At 48.2% G+C, this 20,953-nt stretch overlaps 1 protein-coding gene across 1 annotated transcript; it reads left to right on the forward strand.

Moving 5' to 3' along the window:
- Positions 1-6,943: 6,943 nt before the first annotated feature.
- On the forward strand, positions 6,944-12,378 carry LOC120713667 (calcium-dependent protein kinase 5-like). The gene is made up of 7 exons (XM_039999599.1): positions 6,944-8,055; positions 8,586-8,729; positions 8,926-9,078; positions 9,242-9,357; positions 9,760-9,927; positions 10,831-11,055; positions 11,850-12,378. The coding sequence occupies exons 1-7, from the start codon at positions 7,290-7,292 to the stop codon at positions 11,970-11,972; spliced, it is 1,695 nt and encodes a 564-aa protein (XP_039855533.1). The 5' UTR covers positions 6,944-7,289; the 3' UTR covers positions 11,973-12,378.
- The last annotated feature ends 8,575 nt before the right edge of the window (positions 12,379-20,953 follow it).

The raw sequence follows: 20,953 nt of genomic DNA on the forward strand, positions 1-20,953 counted from the left end.
CTTAATCCATGATTTGCAACAGTGATGCTACAATAACCATCTACTAATTATTAATTAATTATGGATTAATTAGCATTATTATATTCGTCTCGCGATTTATAATTCATCTGTGCAAAAAGTTTTGTAAATAGACTTCATTTAATACTTCAAATTAGTAAGATTCCAACGCAAAAAAATTTTGCGCCGAAACTAAACACGGCTTAATTTTCCATCTCCCTTTCCCCTTTATTTTTTCTCAATCCCCAATATTTTTTCTCCAATCCTCAATAGAAAGGGGAGACATCATATCTCCCTTTCCATATATAAAGGGGGAAAAATCAATCTGCTGAAACACTTTTTCCATATATGTTGAAAATGAGAAAATGAATTTCCTTATATGAAGAGAAAAGAAAAAGGGGAAGATCAATCTGTTGGAGTTGCTCTCGGAGTGCAGTGTCTTGCTTCTTCCCTTTCCGAAGATCACCATCCCTCACTGCTCAAAGGCGATCGCCGATAATTGACCGACGCGCGAACCGTCTGTGAGCTTTGACCCCGGCGGGTCTCCTTTTCAGCTGCATCGCTTGCAGCGGCGAGGCGTGGGTTCGATCTTGGATGGTTTTCTGGTTCCGCGTCTCTTTCCTCTACCTACACGCCCAGCAAAACCAGCGCTGCTTCATCGTGGCTGGACCTTCTCGTGAGCAAATTAATAATCCGCGACACGGCTTATCCCATGACAGTGTACTACTAGAGTTCTAGTACTAGCTAGCTCGTCAAGGTGGTGGGTGGAGCTTGAACTCCGGTCAACTTTTCATCTCTGAAAACAGATCAATTCGATTTTCTTTTAAAAAATTAGATAAATTCGATTTCGGAAATCGACAAACCGATATGGAAATGTTGAGTGGATGGCCCAATTTTGTTTAAAGCATGGGCCAGTAGCCAGTTAACCGATATTAAATAATGTCGATGCAACATAAGGAACAGATGGTGGCCCGTGGGCCTCTCGCACTTTGTTCATAGTTTTCTTCATATAATTGGCCGATCGTACAGCCCAACGTTTGGCTCCAAAACGCTCGAGCCCTTGTCACTATCAGGCGAATGTGTAAATCAACTACCTCCGCTCCAAATCTCTTCTCTAAAACACGATTCCGGTATCATTCCCCGTCCTCTCGTCCACGTCACCCGAAAAAAAAAACGGCCGTCCGATCGGGCCATCGAACGGCCACCAAGCGCCGCCGCGCCTCCAGCCAGCCACCATGCGCCGACCGCCGCCGCCGCCGCCCCACGCGCCGCCCGGCCTCCGCGCGGCGCGAGGCCTGGTCCTCGCGCAGGAGTCCCACCGCCGTCTGCTGCTCGCCGCCGCGCCACTCCGTCCTCGGCTCCGCCGCTTGGAGGGCGCAGGGGAGTAGGGAGCACCCCACGCAACGCCCGCGCAACGCCGCCCGCGCCGGCCTTCGCACCCAGGACAGCCCTCCGCCGCCGCCATGGCCACCCGCGCGGGGATCCGAGGGAGCAGGGGACGGCTTAGCTGCCCATGGTCGCCGGGAGGAGGAGGTGTGTGCGGAGCCCCCGCTCTGCCGCTAGACCAGCTCCTCCTCCGTCTCCGAGGGGCGCCACCACCCTGGGTCCGCCGCAGCCGCGCGAGGCCGCCACGGGACGCCGCCGGGGAGGGAGGCCGCCGCTGGATCCGCCATGGGAGAAGGAGAGCGAGAGAGAGAGCCGCGCACGGCCGGAGCTGCGGCGGCACGGCCGGCAGGAGCTGCGGCAGTGCGGGCGGCGGAGGTGGCGAGGAGGTTGCCTACGGAGGGAGGAAGGCCGAGAGAGAGACAGTGCGAGAGTGGGAGGGCGCCGGGGGTAAAGAAAAAAAAAGCCCGTGTGGACCCCATGATAGCTCCTTCCCGTAGACAAACATGTGGACAAACAAAGGACACGTAAACTCCGAACCTTCCCGTGACATCAATCCTCGAGGCTCCTTTGATATGCACACATGCCCATGTTTCGCAATATTGCTACCAGCTACTTAAAGTATCGACAGTTGTTTACGAAAACAAACAAAACAATAACTACATACCAACAGATTAAAAGATTTCTACAATGCGTAAATTTCTATAAGCTTATACTGTTAGACAACATAGACATGATATTAACCTAACATAATTTATCAACACTGAACTGAAAAAGTATTTTAAAAAAATTACCCATAGTAACGTATGTGTCGGTACCTCTAGACTAGGGTACCCCCTCTTACTGCACAGAAAAGCAGGACTCGCATAGTTATCCGTAACTACGCCCTAAAGAGCTGAGCAGCCGGACCCCTGGGTCCGCCTCCACCGGACAACGGTCCCGGACCCGCTTCCGCTCGGGGACGGGTCTGGTGTCACCACGTGTCCCGGAGAAGAAAGTGTTCAGCCAAATCAGCCGGGGGCCCCGGACCCCCACGGGGTCCCGGACCCCCCAGATAGTATCCGGAACCCTCAGCAGGGAGGGAACAGACACCCCGCCTGGGGGGGGTCCGGAGCCGCCACGTGTCCACAGGCACAGGCGCGAGCGCGACCGCGAGGCTTCCTCGGGAAGACTCGCCCACCTATCGCATTCAATGCGGAAGGCGTTAAGAGCGCTCTGCCACAGCAGAGCCCGAGGTGACTTTTGCCAGGCTGTACTGTTGATCGCGCGTTACCAAGGCACATAGTGCAGCCGCTGGCGCCGCCCACGCCACGCGCGTCAGTCTGCTACGCCAGTTAGACACGACAGCTCGACGACGGAGTATTATAGCACCTACGCGGTAGACCCAACAGTCTACGCCGCAACTTACACCGCCTCAACGGGCACCTCGCCGATGGGACAGATGAAGACCCCCCTCGGTCAGAGAATCTAAAGGACGATGAAGCATATCCGGCAAGAGATTCACAAAGCACTGTTAATGTCTTTTTCGTGGTATAATATACATCCTCGTTGGGCCCACCTGTCGGGGTCCAACACCTGTGTACGCACCTCCCTTGCGCTATAAAAGGGAGACGCCCGTTAGAGAAGAACTCAGGTCCAAATAGAGGACTGGGAGGCAGAGGATAGACTCATCCACAGACATAAGCTCAGGCAATACATCACACAGTGGACGTATGATATTACGCTCCGGCGGCCCGAACCACTCTAAATCCTTGTGTGCTTCCGTGTTCTTACGCCTCTAGATCGAGCATTCCTTGACAGCCCCCAAGAAAATCCTACACTTAGGATTAGGCGGGTGCATTCCGCCACCCGGCTGTGGTTTTCCACACCACGACATTTGGCGCGCCAGGTAGGGGGTGCTTGGCTTTCGCTTGATCATCGGCTCGGCATCACCATGTTTCAGGTGGCGAGCGCCCGGGGGCCAGAACTCGCGCGGCAAGCGCCCGCGTCAGTAGGATGGCGACAGCGGGTCATGCTCTCCCAGGTCGTCATCAAGCAGGTCTGGGGGGAGCACAGCTTCAACAAATCCCAGCTCGCAGCATACCTCACTCATGTGAGGAAGCCCGCTCCGGCGGAAAGCCGACTCCGGTCGCACCAAGCCCGCTCCGGCGGAAAACCGACTTCGGTCGCACCAAGCCCGCTCCGGTGGAATGCCTACTCCGGTCGCACTAAGCCGACTCTAGTGGCTCTCTCCGACGTTAAGCCGACTCCGGTCGCACCCCCGACTCAATATCTCTGTAAGTCCTACCCTTAGAGGCCCAGCAGGGAATAAAACCTTTTCCTTTGTAACTAGGTAGTACTTCCGTGTGGTCCAGTCCGGTGAGCCTCCCCCGTGGAGGGGTCCGGACCTCTGCGAACCAGGTTCAGGGAAGCGTACTCACCCTCTGGGAAGGTCCGGAGCCGTGTAGCCGCTTAGCTTGGTTTCGTACCCTAAGCCTGCATGCTCTACTTCCGTAGGGCGAGTACTGTAGTACCTAAGAATAGGGGCCCGGAGGTCCGGACAGCTCCGGCCTCATAAACCCGTGTTCTGGCTTACATCGCACATCTCATGTACATCTAGTTATAAGGGAAATCGCACATCTCATGTACATCTAGTTATAAGGGAAAAATTTATTCTCAGTTCGCCTCTAAGGATGTTACATTCCAATTTCAATCTACGCATTCTGTTTGCGCTAACCCCCACGTGGCTTCTTACTCTTGTGCGGTGATTGTGGTCCGAATTGAGTTGGCTAGCTAGTGACTTAGCTCGAGACCCCTCATGGAAGAGAGGGGTTCGGACCCCTGGGAACCTACAGGTTCAGGGAAGCGCACTCATTCTCCGGGGAGGTCTGGAGCCGTGTAGCCGCTTAGCCTGGTTTCGTACCCTAAGCCTGCACGCACCACCTCCTGTGAATGAGTACCGTAGTACCTAGGACTGGGAACCTGGAGGTCTGGACTTTCTCTTAACCTAAAGGCCGACCCCTTGAGCTCCGTTCACTGAGTCTAGCTGTCTATCTCAAAGGATCACAGCCAACAGGATTTGGGACCCGTGGGCACGCTACTAAGCATCTACCTTGAGTCATGTGCACGTCCAAACGTGATGATGCAGCAGGTGACCCAAAGGATGGACGACGCAGGAGAAGACCCTTGCGGCGCGCACCGCTGGGTGCAAGAAGCAGCCAAGTTGCTCACAGTAGTGGCCCCCACCTGCGGGTTCGTTGCCTCTCCCGAGGCGGGCCCGGGGGCCTCTATCGGTACCCTGCAACTGGGGTACCCACTTCTACTGTGTCAAGACTCGCGTAGTTATCCGTAACTACGCCCTAAGTAGCTGAGCAGCCGGACCCCTAGGGTCTGGCTCCATCTCACCGGACCAACGGTCCCGGACCCGCTTCCCGCTCGGGGATGGGTCCGGTGTCACCACATGTCCCAGAGGTGGAAATGCTCGGCACCTGTGGCCGCGGATCCGGACCCCGCAGGTGGGTCCGGGACCTCCACGTGCCTATCCGGACCCCCGTGAGCTCTCGGCTCAGCTAGCTGCTCAGGAGGGGTCCGGAGCCGCCACGTGTCACGCAGACGCGGGCGCGGGCGCAAGCCTTCCACTGGAAGCTCCCTCACTAATTAATGGGCACCGGCTTGCCATCTGCCGCTACTATAAACTAATTAATGTACTATATTTTTTGCACAGCTACATATATGTAACAACATATAATTTATATGTTACTTTATACGTCGCTTGCAAATACACGCTATCATTTGTACTCAACCTAATATAATCACATAAAAATTATACACGTGCAAACTCCAGCGTCGGTGGTACGGGCTCGTCGCAAGCAAACTCCTTAAACAACGGATTCATCTTACGTACGTTACTTAAAAAAAAATTCTACCTACATACAACAATTACTCTATCCAAAAACCAAAGCTTGCCGCCGGAGCTCCGGCCGCCTGGTCCCAGCTCGCTGGCGCCGGATCCTACCGGCGCAGGGGAGAGAGAGAGGGGGGAGCGAGTAAAAAAAAACAGATCTGATATCCTGTAGTGGGTACAGCGTGACCTCGATGGCCAAAAGAGTGATTACCCTTATATGTTAATGCCATACAGTTTTTTCACTACACAAGTTATTTAACCTGCTAACAGTAATTACAACAACAACCCGCGCCAAAAAAATGAGATAACAAATTGACCAATTAGTTTCACATACATTGCAATTATAAAAAAATATTCTACCAATCTAATTACATTTTTTTCCATATATCAAACAAAATTTCATATAATACAAATAAAAGATAAAAATCAGGCCAGACACAGCAAGGCTGCGCGGGCTTTCTAGTTAGTACTAGTTTAGTGCTGCTACTACTAGTAAAGCGCTAAAGCAGCAGGAGAAGCAATGATGGCCGATAAGCTTTGTGGGTTGAAACGGATCCCATCCTCATCCGGTGACGATCAGCTCCCCCACGACCACGATTGCATCCATAGCGTGTGAGCCGTCGAGAGTCATGCACCACCACCACCGGCCCAGCCAGTCGCCTCTTTCCCAGCGCCCATCATTTCCACTCCACTCCACTCCACTTTGGCACTCGCCCCTCCAGGCCCCAGCGCCAGCGGGCAGGCGTCGTACTACCTCCGTCTCAAAATATAAACATGTGTTAACTTTTGCTGATCATATTTGGCCATTTGTTTTATTCAAAAAATTTATAAAAATATTATTTATTTTGTTATAACATGTTTTATCATCGTATATATTTGAAGTATATCTTAATTATTTTTATTTTTTCTCAAATTTTTTAAATAAAATAAATAGTTAAATATGATCAGCAGAAGTCAAAACTACTTATATTTTGGGACGGAGGTAGTACTGGCTGTGGCTGCAGTTGGCCTCCTCGAGCGGACCAAGCCGAAACTGCCGATCGGGGGCCATGCTCATGTGGCGCCCGCATGTCAGCCGCACACAGGATGCCAGCGAGCGCGCCCTGATCCCGCGCCGCCGCACGTTGCCCCGTAGCAGCAGCTTGCGGTGCGCACGGTTGGCCTTGTGGAGTTGTGGTCCTCGCCTCCGACGAGTCCGTCCGATCTTACTGGTCTGTTCAACAACACTTGGACTAAAAAAGCCTCCAAAGTCGCTGCTGCTGGTGCCTAGTAGATCTTCTTCTAGCGGTTACTGAAAAAGACAAGTGCTAAACTAAAAAATAGAGAGGTTTTGCAAAAATTGCAATGCTCCACACGACAAGGTAGCTGCCTAGTTGCCCAATGCCCACGTGATGCTCCACACGACAAGGTAGAATTCTTGTATAAACCTTTTGTTTGTTTATGGAAATAACGTCACTCAACGAAGGAGCCAAATGAGGGAAACCTTAGCGCAAAAGAAATCAAAAGAAGCCGGAAAACGTTTTCAGTGGCAGCAACGCTCGAAAGAAAAAGAGAGCCGACCAAAACCTTTCCGGCACGACTGGACGATGTATTCTGATTTGTTTCAGCAGCGGCAGCTGCGCTGACAGTGGCGAATAGTATATCCTGTCCCGATCCAACAGGAGCAGCGCCGGCCAGAGGAGACGCCGCGCGACCGCCGCAAAGCTGCCTTCGCTTCGCTTTCCTCGCGGCGTGACCGCGAAGTCGCCGTGGCCGTGATCCCTCCCTCCCTCTCCACTCCATCCAGGGCTCATCAAGCGCGCAAGCCCCCGCCGCGCTCTCTTATCCCCTCCCCCGCGCCGGCATCCGCCGCCGATTCGCACCCGGGGCGAGCGCGCCCCTTCCCGCACCTCCGATTCCGCCTCCGTTCGCCCGCCGCCTGCCCGCGCGTCCCGTTCCAGCGCCGCGCCGCGGCTTCCCCGCCTGGGCACCGGAGAGGCCGTGAGGTACATGCGCGAGGGGTCGCCGCGCCCGCGCCCGGGGTGTGATGGGCAACACGTGCGGCGTCACGCTGAGATCCAAGTACTTCGCCAGCTTCCGCGGCGGCGCGTCGCAGCGGCCCGACGCGGCGGGGTACGCCCCCGTCGCCACCTCCGCCGCGGCGGCCGGTGACCCCGCGCCGCACGGGAACGGGAAGCGGGCCGCGCGCCCGACCGAGGCGGGGGCGGGGGCGGCGGCGGACGGGTCCGCGCCGCCCCCCGCACCCGGCATGCGGCGCGGGGTGCCGGCCCCCGCGGAGCTCACGGCCAACGTGCTCGGCCACCCGACCCCGAGCCTCCGCGACCACTACGCGCTGGGACGCAAGCTCGGCCAGGGCCAGTTCGGCACCACCTACCTCTGCACGGACCTCGCCACGGGCGTGGACTACGCCTGCAAGTCCATCGCCAAGCGGAAGCTCATCACCAAGGAGGACGTCGAGGACGTGCGCCGCGAGATCCAGATTATGCACCACCTCGCGGGGCACCGGAACGTCGTCGCCATCAAGGGCGCGTACGAGGACCAGCAGTACGTCCACATCGTCATGGAGCTCTGCGCGGGAGGGGAGCTCTTCGACCGCATCATACAGCGAGGGCACTACAGCGAGCGCAAGGCGGCGGAGCTTACGCGCATCATCGTTGGTGTCGTCGAGGCGTGTCACTCGCTCGGGGTCATGCACAGGGATCTCAAGCCCGAGAACTTCTTGCTCGCCAACAAGGATGACGACATGTCCCTCAAGGCTATCGACTTCGGCCTCTCGGTTTTCTTCAAGCCTGGTGAGTCACTGTGGGTTGTTGTGTCCCTTGCGCTTGTTTTGTCATGACGCTAATTGGTGAAATATTGATATGGTCTGCATTGACTTAGTGCTAGACATGTGTGATATATGCTTTAGTTTAGTACTGCAAACTGGATCGTGGAAAAAGGAGATTCTATTTGGGAATAACACTACTGTTAAGGGAATGATGCGCTTACTGTTTCAGGAGAATCATGACTATTTTGTTATTGAGATTACTGACACACAAAAATATTAAAGATAGCATTGAAAGGGGGAAGCATTACTGGAAAAAACCTTATTCAAGATAACGTTACTGAACTGAATGGCAAAATGTTATGGCAATTATTTTATATCTGAGGGTAAGTTTTGATGGCATTCAAATGGCCTTGTCATTTGTTTCCTTGAGACGTCATTCTAGTATGTAAAGACAGCCAATACGAAATGCATACATTTGATTAGGATGTTGATGTTCTCATTTCAATGGTGCACTCCTTTAACCATATTTCCCTTCATTTTTTTGTTTATTTTTAGGTCAAATTTTTACCGATGTTGTGGGGAGCCCTTACTACGTAGCTCCAGAAGTGCTGCGCAAACGGTATGGACCAGAGGCTGATGTGTGGACAGCTGGAGTAATTCTTTACATACTTCTAAGTGGCGTACCACCATTTTGGGCAGGTACTGGTTCAGCTTTATTTTCTTAATATCCTAAGTTAAACGTTTATTGTTGATTTGTAGTCTGTCGAAGGACCCCCACAATGCTTTTGACCCAGATATTGGCATTCTATTGACTCTCGATGCCAACCCATAGTCATTTTCTAATGGAGAGATCATTTTCTCTTCTGGACTGATTTTCTAAATGTACTTGTTGCAGAGACACAGCAAGGAATATTTGATGCTGTTTTAAAAGGTGTAATTGATTTTGATTCGGATCCCTGGCCTGTAATATCTGAGAGCGCAAAGGATCTTATAAGAAGAATGTTGAATCCTCGCCCAGCAGAGCGCTTGACAGCACATGAAGTTCTATGTTAGTTTCACCTGTACAGAGCTTCTTTCTTCCCTTTTCTCTACAAATTTTGTTGGTTTGTTGAACAAAGTGTTCTGCTGTACATTTATTTAATGCCTAACATTGGTATCTGAATTACATGTGCAACTGTTTGGATATCAAATCCCAATTTTCTTGTGCTCAGCTCATCCGTGGATTTGTGACCGTGGAGTTGCTCCTGATCGGCCTCTTGATCCTGCTGTCCTCTCCCGCATTAAACAGTTCTCGGCAATGAATAAGTTGAAGAAGATGGCTTTGCAGGTGAGTTCATTTTTTTTGTTGGATTATACAGTCTCATTGATTATAGTATGTAACAATGCTTGATGCTGAATAATAGTGAAGTTCCTGTTATTTGTGTTGTGAAGTCCAGTGTTTCTAATGGATTAGATGTACATTTCATTACTTTGATTGAGATTACGTAAGGCTATCTATTATGCTGGTGGATCAAGAGTACTAATATTTCTGGTAATGGCCCAAGTTATTAATATTCTTGATATATGTTCAGTTATATTATATGGTGGTGGTAGCGGCCCAAGTTATTAGTATTCTTGATATATATGTTCAGTTATATTATATAGTGGCATCGTTCTCATGTTCCTGCATTCTATTGGAGCACCTGTGCTGAGTTTTCTGCTAATAAAGGATTTGTATTTGTTCTACTAGGTAATTGCTGAGAGCCTTTCGGAGGAGGAAATTGCAGGGCTGAAGGAAATGTTCATGGCAATGGACACAGATAACAGTGGTGCAATTACATATGATGAACTGAAAGAAGGATTAAGAAAATATGGTTCCACACTAAAGGATACTGAAATCCGCGATCTCATGGAGGCGGTAAGTGATCAATTCTCTCTAGTACTTATTTTTGGATTTCCGAGCTGCTATGAGAGGCTTTAGTTTGTTAAAAGAAAAGGACCTTCCCTAAAGCTTCAGCCAGTTGTTTTTTCTTGCACGTCTACAATGAGAATGTGTGTGTAGCACAGTGGTAGGGTTGCAGTTGGGTGACTCCCAGTTCTTGCAAAAAAAAAGGTCACGCTGTGCTATTTTCTGTAGCCGGGGTTCGTGACCTTTTCTCAACCAGTCAACCCTGTGGAAGAGAAAATTCTGCTACCTTTCAGTCAATACCTTGTGGGAGGTCTTAACCCCAGAGGTCGAGTTTTTTTTTCTTGCACGTGTACAATGAGGCATTAATATTTTCATTGGCGTGTTTATGACCAGTATTCTTCGATGTGTGATTTTATTCACTTGAGTGAAATATAGCCTGTAACTAGGATTAGGAAATCTGATATGCCATGATTGCTATGCTTTATTAGTGTTATAAGGTGCTCTCTATATTTGCCAGAGCTAGGAATGTTTTGGATAGATCTCTCTTGATAGAAAGCTAATGCATCTGACTGATCTCCAGAATTTTGATATTGCTTTTTTTTTCTCTCATTTTGATGTTTAGGGTATTCCACACCTAAATATTTTTTTTATCATCGATGTTTTTATAAAAAAATCTGACGAATATTTTCTTATATGTTATAGCCATTTTCGGTTTTGTGTGTCCCCTTAAGTCAGTACAGTCTCCATATTGAAGGTAGGAGTTATGATGTACGAATTTTAGCTTGGATACTTTTTTACAAATCTAAGTGGGAGTCACCACTTGGGTTTGATATTTAGAATCAGTCATAAACAGTGAAGTAACGTACTACTTGACAACTGCTTACATTTTTTTGTTTTATTTGAATCTTTCAGGCAGATATAGACAACAGTGGGACCATTGATTATATAGAATTCATTGCTGCTACATTGCACCTCAATAAACTGGAGCGCGAGGAACATCTGGTGGCAGCCTTTTCATATTTTGACAAAGATGGCAGTGGTTACATTACAGTGGATGAGCTTCAGCAAGCTTGCAAAGAGCATAACATGCCAGCTGCTTTTCTTGATGACGTCATTAAAGAAGCTGACCAGGATAATGTAAGTGTACTGGTCTTCGTACATTAACTTCACATTAGATTGAAATTATATTTTAGTTGAAAATGCATGAAGGATCCATTGAGTCCTATTTTATTATCTTTTTAAAGAAAAAAAATGTTGTGTCTGTAGCCATCCTTGGACAAGAATGCTCTCTGATTGATATATCGAACTGATATGTGCCTGAGCTGCATTGTGTAAATTCTTTCAGGAAAAAAATATCATCTGAACGCTTGTTGATTGATATAAACGTGATCTGAAGATGTGTTTGTTTACTGTTGCAGAACTATAAATTCCCATGCCGCCAAAGGACCTCTAGCTGACTTGGTTAGGGGAACCCAGCGGCACTCCTCAGGTCCTGAGTTCGACTCCCTGTGGGAGCGAATTTCAGGTTGAGGTTAAAAAAATCTCCTCGCCTGCCCCATGTCCAAAGCACGTGTATGGTCCGGCCTAACTCACAAGGCGACGGACCCCGTGTACGGGGGGGTGCAGGGGTTCGGGGGTTTTCTCGGCCTGTGTGAGAATGTTTTCTTCTTAATACAATACAGTGGGGGAGGTCTTTCCCCCCACAGGTCGAGTTTTTTATAAATTCCCATGCCCATTGATATATCATATATGTGGTATTTCTTCAGTGCGTTGTTAAAGCAAAATGTTTACAGCTTCTGCTTGATGTGTATAACTTGTTACATCACCTTGTACAGTGATCTTTTTTTTCTTCTTCTGAAAAGTTGGTGATCGTTTTGTGATACAGCATATGACAGTGACCTTGACACCCTTGTTCTGTTTTTGTTAATCAGGATGGCCGCATTGATTATGGGGAATTTGTTGCCATGATGACAAAGGGTAATATGGGAGTTGGGAGAAGAACAATGAGAAATAGCTTGAACATAAGCATGAGAGACGCTCCTGGTGACCTCTGAAGTCTGAAGAGAACATCCAAGAAGTGCGGCCGCACAGGCTGCAGCCTGCGGAGGGCTTCCTGCAGTGCGACACGGACTCTGCCTACAAATTTTTTATTGCTATTTGTTGTAGCAATTGTAGGTGTGTGTTTCAGGAATTCAGGGTACTGTTGGGTTACCCCTGTTATTACCTCGGTGAAATGTGTGAAAAATTACCACGCATTAGTTCGGTTGCAAATGTTCATATAAGCTGTTGCCCTTCCACTAATCACGAGTCGTCATCATCTGGACTCGGAGCAGGTCCGTAACATAACACCAAAAAATGTCTCTACCTGTAACCGTGGATATTCGAAGTTCTGATATGAATAGGAGGAATTTGCAAGCTGGTTTATGAACATGTAATTCCTAATTTGCTTCAATTGTTTTATCATGAGATGCAATGTGTTAAGGCTGACATGGTTATTCTGCAACTCGAAATATTCAGTGAATCAGCAATGCTCACAAGTGAATTGAGTGCTTCATTCACAAGTTTGTTGAAATCCATGGCAGGCTTCTTTAAAAAAAAAAACAAAACACGGCAGGTGACAGTTACCTCATCTTCGACTATTTATTCAGCTGGTTGCCTATGGTCGACGATGCAGCACTGCTACCCGGCGAGGAAGCATGGGAGAGGCCTACTGCGGCCATGCGTAGCCCAACCGACGAGGTCGCAGGAGAGTTAGGGAGGTTGAGGCTTGACCAGGGGCGAAGCCAAAACAAAATGCCACCAGGGTCAGCAGGTTTCTTGTTGAAATTTAATTAGTGTCTAACACTGTGAAAATCAATTGGGTATAAAGAATATGTGGAAATTGTCGGGGTCGACCGACCCCTACGCCACCACGTAGCTCCGCCCCTGGGCTTGATAGAGGCAAGGCCCAAGCCAGTATTTTGGAAGGGGCCTAACGCGGGAAGAGGCGGCGCTAACAGATGTAACTGGAGTTGTCGCGGGAGCGGTGCAGGCAGCCGCCGGCTGTAGCGAGCCGTGAGGGATGAGCGGCAGGGGTGATCGATCAGAGGCGCCGGCGTTAGGGTTGGGAGCTAGCAGATAGAAGGAGGTCAGCGTCGGCGTGAGCACCGGAATAGGCGAGACGATGGTGGGCGGGAGACGGGCGGCGACGGTCCGAGCTTTTTGCCGATTTAACACTTCAAAACATTGCGCTTCTCAGATTTATTACCATCGCAAACAATCAGCGGAGCCGTACATAACTTTCACAATTTACCCCCAAATATATGCAAATAACCCCTTGATTCGGATCTCGATACTAAACGCGATACGAATACTCCCTATGTTTTTACATGCAAATACTAACTTCCTAATTCGGATCACAAATTATATCCAAATATATACAAATACCCCCTATGTTTTTACAAATAACCCCTTGCTAACTATAATGTCCAAGACGACGGGAAACGTACGGACGCCCCATGCAGTGCATGCACTCGTTTAGCTCGCCATCGCCATTGCAAGACGCCAAGACGCAACCCACCGCTCGCGAGTGGAATTTTTTTTATTTTTAACCCTTTTTATTAATATTTTAAATTTAATCCGTCTAGAGTTATATTTTCACTCCATAGCCCGTTTGGCCGCGCCACGCGCAACGGCGCGACAATTAACTTCTGTCGTGCCAGTGCATGTGGCGCGACAGTCGGGCCCTGCTGGCGGCCCGAGCAAGCGCTGCGCCAGAGGGGCGCTGACGTGGCTTCCCTGTCGCGCCACATGTGGTGGCGCGACAAGAGCCTGCCGCGCCAGGCGGGATGACACGACAAGCCCATTTACCTAGGCCCGCGCCAGCCCCCTTCTCCCCCTCCCCGCCACTCTTTCCCTCAGACGCCGAAGCCAGCGCCGCCTTGCTGCTCGCCCCCCTTCTCCCTTCGATTTACCGTGTACATTGGTAGATATTAGTTGTTGTTGATTAGGGTTTGCTTATTGATTTGAAGATAGTTGTTGTAGATGGTAGTATTCTCTTGACTGGATGTTTTGATTATACTCAGATGAATCTCTGTTCCCGAATTTAACGAGAGGAGTGACTTGCATGTTCCAAATACTACATTTGTTAGGGTTAGATAGTGGCAATGAGATATTAGTTTGAGTAATGGATAATAGGCTACATACAAATACTTTTGTAGATGATTTAATTCCATGAGTATGATAGAGAATGTTTTGGTTTTTTGTATTTTGTAGATGGACCGTTTAGTTCGAATTTTTCATGGTGGTTCGGTTAATGAACATAGAGAGTTTGAGAATATGCTTGAGGACGTGCAAGTGTTTGATAGGCCTCCATCCTTCAAAGATTTGGTAGATGTGGTTTCAAAACACAGTTGGGGGCAAGGTGCAATTTCATTTAGGGGTAGATTTGACTGCGGTAAAGCTATGCCACATTATGTTTTGATGAAGTTAGAACCGGAAACGTATTGGAGGCAGTATAAGGATATTGTTGACCGTGCAAACGTGGTTTGCTTGGAGGTGGTTGTTGAAATAACCCGTACAACAACATTAGAAGAACCAGTTGGGAGAGTAGAAGAAATTCCTGAAATTCCATTTCGTATTGAGAATATGATTCAAGAGTCAACCTTTGTAGAAGATGTCCCAAATCCCACTTGTGCTTCGGATTACGATATGGTAGTGGCTTCCGATCATTTGGGGCCAGATACCTTCGAGGCACAAGAAGACACGGATGCTGCAGATGATGATGATATTTCTTTAGGTTCGGAGGATAGTGAATACGATAGTAGTGATCAAGAGGACGATGATGAAGACACCGGGGAAGAAGAACGGGAGGGTAATGTTGTTGAGGCCCAAGTAGAGCAGGAAAATAATGTCGGCGATGGAGCTAACACAATTGATGAGAAAATAGGTGGAGATGATGAGTCTAGGGATGGGTCAATGGGTACGTGTTGTCGGTCAAAACCCACCGGCGAGCAGCGACAGGCAACACGAAGAGCCGGGAGGTCGCCGGGGCGCTGGCAGGCACTGCTTCCTCGGACAACGGCCCGCAATCCGGCACACGCAGAGGATTCCGGAGAATGTAAGGCGTGCCACCTGACCTATAACCGATCAGGAAGGTGCGAACGTGCTTGCAACGATTTGCCTGCATACACAAACACGTGGAAACATAAGTCCGAGCCGTGGTCGGCTCCCCGGGACGACTCTTGCATCGGCTTTTAAAGAGCCGATCGAGTCCCGGTGTCAGATTGGATCTGCATCTATCCGGATATTGGTGAATAAAGCAAATAATTGTAAAGCTGCTTTAATTAAATCTAGCTAATCTAATCCACGACGGTAAAAGCTTAACTGCTAGATCGGAACATCCTACACGTAACTAGGCCTAGCGAACATAACAGATAACTAAACCATAACAAAAAACAGAGGCCTAAGAACTAGCAAGAGCCGATTCCCGGAACAATCCCTATTAAGGCTAAAATAAAGCATCTATTACATCACCGGAACATCCAATCCGTTTGCAGGGCCTAACCTAGCAGATATTACGCCGATTCTTAAGTATAAGAACAAACCGTAACAGATTAGATCTACCAGATGGAAAAGAAGCAGGGTGTTGTCTCCGTGCAACTAATTCTATGCAACAAGAATTAGCATAAGATTGAAACGTGACTTGCACAGAGATAACGTGATATTCGCAGATGATAAGCAACAAAAGCACAATAGATCTACTAAAAAGTCATGCTACGAACATCAGGATAACTAGCATTACTCGCCATAAAAAACGCTTCAGTACAAGTAATACCAAGGTAAAGGCAAGAGCAATGCTGCCCTGATCGCAAGCGATCAGGGCAGCATGACGCTTACTTGGATGAAACCCTATAATTAGCGGTGGCGGTGCGCCGAGAGTTGTTGTTGCAAAACGTGATGACGTTCTTCTTCTTACGAATAGCATAGGGTACATATTTATAGCCCGGAGACTTGGAAAACAATCTAAACTAATGTGTCCATATCAGACTCTATCTCTAACTCAATCTGAACTAAATCTAATAATACACGGCCCAGAGGGCCCAAATGCTCACGCAGGAGTCGATTCGTTAGCCTTCTTCAATCTCTTCATTAAGCCCAACTTACTCACGGCCCATTAATTAACCTTGTTAATTTATGGCGATAACACATGCCCCTGGTTTTGGCAATGATAATTCCAAAACCACTCTGTCGCCTCATCTTCCCGTTAATGCTCATTAAAACCACTGCAACCACCAAGGAAGACGCAACGTCTCTGCAACTGGCTCCTCGTGGAATGTGAAACTACCGATCCATCTTCAATCTTTTACTATTTAATCTCACCCCGAATCAGCTCTCTTCACGGCAAACTCATCTTACTCCAAAGCCAAGTAGCACAGAAAACCCCAATCCTCTAGCAACCAGTAGCCATGGCGATGTCCTCCTCCTCTGGCTCCAACTCCATTAATGACTCTTCCTCCTCTTCTTCTTCAACCCTCTCTGCCTCCTCCCTCGACTCCATCCCCGAGAGCCGAGAGCCGACACCGGAGTACAATCCGATAGCGGCGTACGAGGCGCTCGCTCCTCTGCATTGGGATGCAGAGGAGTTCGACTTTGGGACCGTCTCCGAGGAGGACGAGCCCGAGACCGAGGGGGAAGACCTCCTGTTCCTGTTCCAGGAGGAACTGGAGAGCAACAGCGACGACAAGTTCTCCTGGGACGGAGTCGATTCCTCCTCAGAAGAGGAGATCGACTCCTCCTCCGGCGACGACCCGATGGGAGGGAATCCCTTCCGATTCCTCGGGTCCTCCGAGGAGAACAGCTAGGAAGAGAGCGGCGGCAGCGGCGGTCGGAGCAGCGACTTCGAGTCCGAGGGCGGCAGCAGCAGCGCCTTCGACGACGACGACGACAGCAGCGACGGCGGAGATGCGCCGGCCCGGAGCCCCAAACGCCGTAGGTACTAGGTATCTACGAGCAGTAGACGTAGTACTGTAGGAGTAGGATCGTAAATCCGAAGGATTATTCCTTTGTCAAATCGGCTTTCCTCTGTAAAAAAACATCTTTTAATGAAATTCATTGTCTTTCAATTCTATGTGTTTGGATTATTCCCCAAAAAGCCGATGGCAACACATCTGGCTTCCATTAATATCTAAGAGCCGACGAAATTTAAACTGGAAGCAACCCGCATAAGAGTAGAACATCACTTCCACTTCGAACCCAACTCAAAATACACTTCCAAATCCGAGCGTAATTCGAAAATCCTGCTCTCCAAATTCGAGCAAGAACTCTCTAAGCATCTGGGATTCGAATTAGAGCCCACAGTAACCAAACCCTAAGTCAACAGATCTGAACCATGGCAGACTCTGCAGCTCAGACAACAAATTCTGCAATCGATAATGCGGCAATCTGTGGCCTGAAGGTAACATCCAGCCTAATCCTTTTAACTTTCTTCAGCTTATTAAGCCTCTGAACAAATTAAACTCTGAAACATGACACCATATGCAAATTTCTAAATCTCTGAACTTCAGGTGTCAGACATCCTTCTGCCGCATCCTTCCAATCCAAAATCTTTCTGTCTTGGCCCACGAGCTTATAAAAATCCCATAGATTTGATCTCTTGTGAAGCAAATAGGATCCTTTCGTTAGTCAAAATATTGATTTGAACCTCTGGGCCGACTGCTTAAGAGCCTGGCCTAGCCCCCCTGAGAGCTGGATTACATGGTACAGCAGAGTAGCAAAAACCTATATGCCCTTGTGGCAGGAATTGAACATAGCCGATGCACTTAGCTTATCATTATCTCCTCTTGACAAAGATGAAAATCTTCTGAAAATAATCGGCTATTTTTGGTCTGATGCCCTGAACTGTTTCTTCTTTGGCCACAGTCCCATGACCCCTACTCTGCTAGATGTCACCATGATCACTGGCCTAGACATTGGATCTCCCAATCCAGCTGCCCACAAAATGGCAGAAGTCCCCTTTAAACTTTCATCCAAGGCAAATTGCACAAACTGGGGCACTTACATGAACCAGCACATGAAAACAAAAAGTCCAGTGACTGAAAAGGAACACACAGCCTTCTTAAATCTTTGGTTAGAACATTTCATCTTCTGTGGTCATTCTTTAGCTCCAACTAAGAATTACCTTCCTTTAGCCTATCACCTGGCCCATGGCAACTGCACCGGCATAGGCAAACTTTTTCTTGGAGAAACATACAGATGTCTCCACTTGATGACAACTAATTTACTCAACCAAAGGAAACTCAGAACTGGAGGCCCTTGGTGGTTCATTCAGTTATGAGCACAACTTTACTTTCAGCATCAGATCCCGAACCTTCAAAGCCTAACCAAGAACTCCTTTCCTGACGAAAACGGCAAGCCAATTAGATGCACTAGCTATGGCCAACCCTTATTCAGCCTTCCTGGCAACAAACTGAATTCAACAGATGCAGCAAACTGGTTCAGAGTTTTCTATAAAGGCTTAGAGAATCCCCTTTATTTCCCATTCACTGAATCTGAAGCTTTTGAGAACCCAACTGCCTTCAGACTAGATAGTTTTGCCGATGAAAACAACACTCGACATCTATACTCCCTGATGATTCGACCTGGTTTCCTCCCTGTTGGCATGAGTACTTCCAATAGAATTATCAAACCAGGTAATTTGTCTTAGGACAAGTCCCTCCCCACTTCCATATTCACCACTTGGTGGAGAGTAGAGCCGATCTGCCTGATGGTCTCACCAGCTCAAGATGCTACAACATGTTTGACAACCACCACATTCTGATACCAGATGATCTATCCTTCACTTCCTCATCAATCGACTTCTGCACATGGTGGGGGACTTGGAAAACTCATGTTTTCAGAAAAGCTCTAGGTCCTCGACTGCAGCAAATTGATACTGAATATGTAATCCCCAAGAAAGAGGTACTGAATCTGTGCAGTTTATCCCTTCTGAGTCCTCTATCCTTTTACTTGTCTAATCATTGCTCACCTCTCTTACAGCAACAAGATGGTCCAGTACCTGTGACCAGAAATGGGGAACCATTCCACTTTCTTCCAACGGCTCCTGATGTCCTCTTTTGCAAGGGATCACCATCAATGAAGAAAGTAATAATGGTTGTTCAGCCAGACTTACTCCAGTCGGCTTCTAAACGAAGACAAACTTCTGCAAGTGCTGCCCCCCGATTGCCAACTAAGAAAAGGAAGATGATCACGAGGCGAGTCATCAAGAAATCAGCACAAGCTTTCCCGAGTCCATCAGAGTCTAACACTAACCAGGTAATCCATCTTACCAAAACCTCTCCCTTATTGCATACATATATACTCTGGTTGATTGTAATTTTATTTCCAGAACGTAACTGAAGACAACCTTAACACTAGTAGCTCAGTACAACACAAAGCCATCATTCACGAAGCTAATACTGGAGCAACTGAAACTCCCAATGCTCTGACGGATGTGCATGATGAACAGGCTGACATAATCGAAGCCCCTGTTGTCACCTCCAATCCAACTGGATCGGCCACACTTGAACCGATCATCACTCCTTGTTCAGAACAGGTAACTCTACGAGCCGATTTAAATCACCTGATCACTCCATTAATGTACTTTTCTCAAATAATCTTTATCATATCGGTAGGGCTTCAATATTTCAGACCTGCTCTCCTTTGATCCAGCATCAATGGGACTGAATGCACCGAATGCAGAGGTGCAGTCACCACAGCAGCCGATTACAGTTACAAATCAGCTTCAGAATATCAAGCGCCTGCTCTCTGCTCCAATTACTGCTCTAGTTGGTGATTCCAGCGAAATAAAGAACATCTTCGAGCAAATAGAATCCCAACTCCCGGAGTCATTGCAAATCAAGCTCTGGCTAGCCAGCAATCTTCCATTCTTCCGGGTAGAAGTGAATAGAGCACAACAAAAAATAGAAGCACGCCGTTCTCAAACTTCTCTGAAAGTTGACATTGCCCAAAAGTGCAAGGCCCTCAACTAGAAGAAGGCAACTCTAGATATCAAAGCTGACGTGTCTGCCAACATGAACCAACTCGACCTCCTGAAGAAAGAATTGGCGGAACTCGAAGAAAAGGTTCGCACCACCAAGAAACTCATCCAGGCCGAGGAAGCTTCTATTGTAAACTCCAAGCAAGAAACCCAGGAAATAGCCGAGCAGATACAACCAGAGTTTGCAGAGATAAGCACCTTGAGTCGGCAGATAGTAACAGGCGATGACAAGGATGACGAAGCAATCATAGCACGAGCAGACGCCGTCCGCACAGAAGCCATCCATGCCATTGAAGAATTCCTGAACTAATAGATAGGCTCAAGAAACATTTAGTATTGTCTGTTAACCTGAAAACTTGTAACTGTTTAAAACATCTTAAGTCGATGGTCACACATCGGCTGTCTCGCTTCTCATATATTATCTCTTTTTTTTACTGGCCAACTCAACGTGTTGGCCTCTCATGATTTTTTTAACAGGCCAACTCAACGTGTTGGCCCTCATAAGATGTTTTATTTTTATTTATGTTTTACTGGCCAACTCAACGTGTTGGCCTTTCATGATATATTATTTTTTTACTGGCCAACTCAACGTGTTGGCCTCTCTTGATACAGCCAGATGGATTTCATCGGCTTTTGTCATTCACCCTCCCACATGCTCGGGAAATATTTCTTGAGGTACTGGCCATTGACAGCCACAGGAAATTTGACACCATCCAATTCCTCAAGCATGTAGGCATTTCCAGGCAAAACCTGATCAACCTTGTACGGCCCGTGCCAAGTTGGAGACCACTTGCCATATTTTCTATCTTTGGTCCCAATGGTAACACTGCTTCCCAGACTAGGTCTCCAACATGGAATTCTTTCGGCCTGACCTTTTTGTTGTGTGCACGAGCAACTTTAGCCTTGTTTTCCTTAATTTTCTCAAGCGACCAAAGTCTTAGCTCTGTAAGATCCTCCACATTATCGTTCATCAAGGCTGCATACTGTTCAGCCCATAGATCATTCTGAAACTCAACTCGT

The sequence above is a fragment of the Panicum virgatum genome, chromosome 1K (assembly GCF_016808335.1).
Source record: "Panicum virgatum strain AP13 chromosome 1K, P.virgatum_v5, whole genome shotgun sequence".
Taxonomy (NCBI): Eukaryota; Viridiplantae; Streptophyta; class Magnoliopsida; order Poales; family Poaceae; genus Panicum; species Panicum virgatum.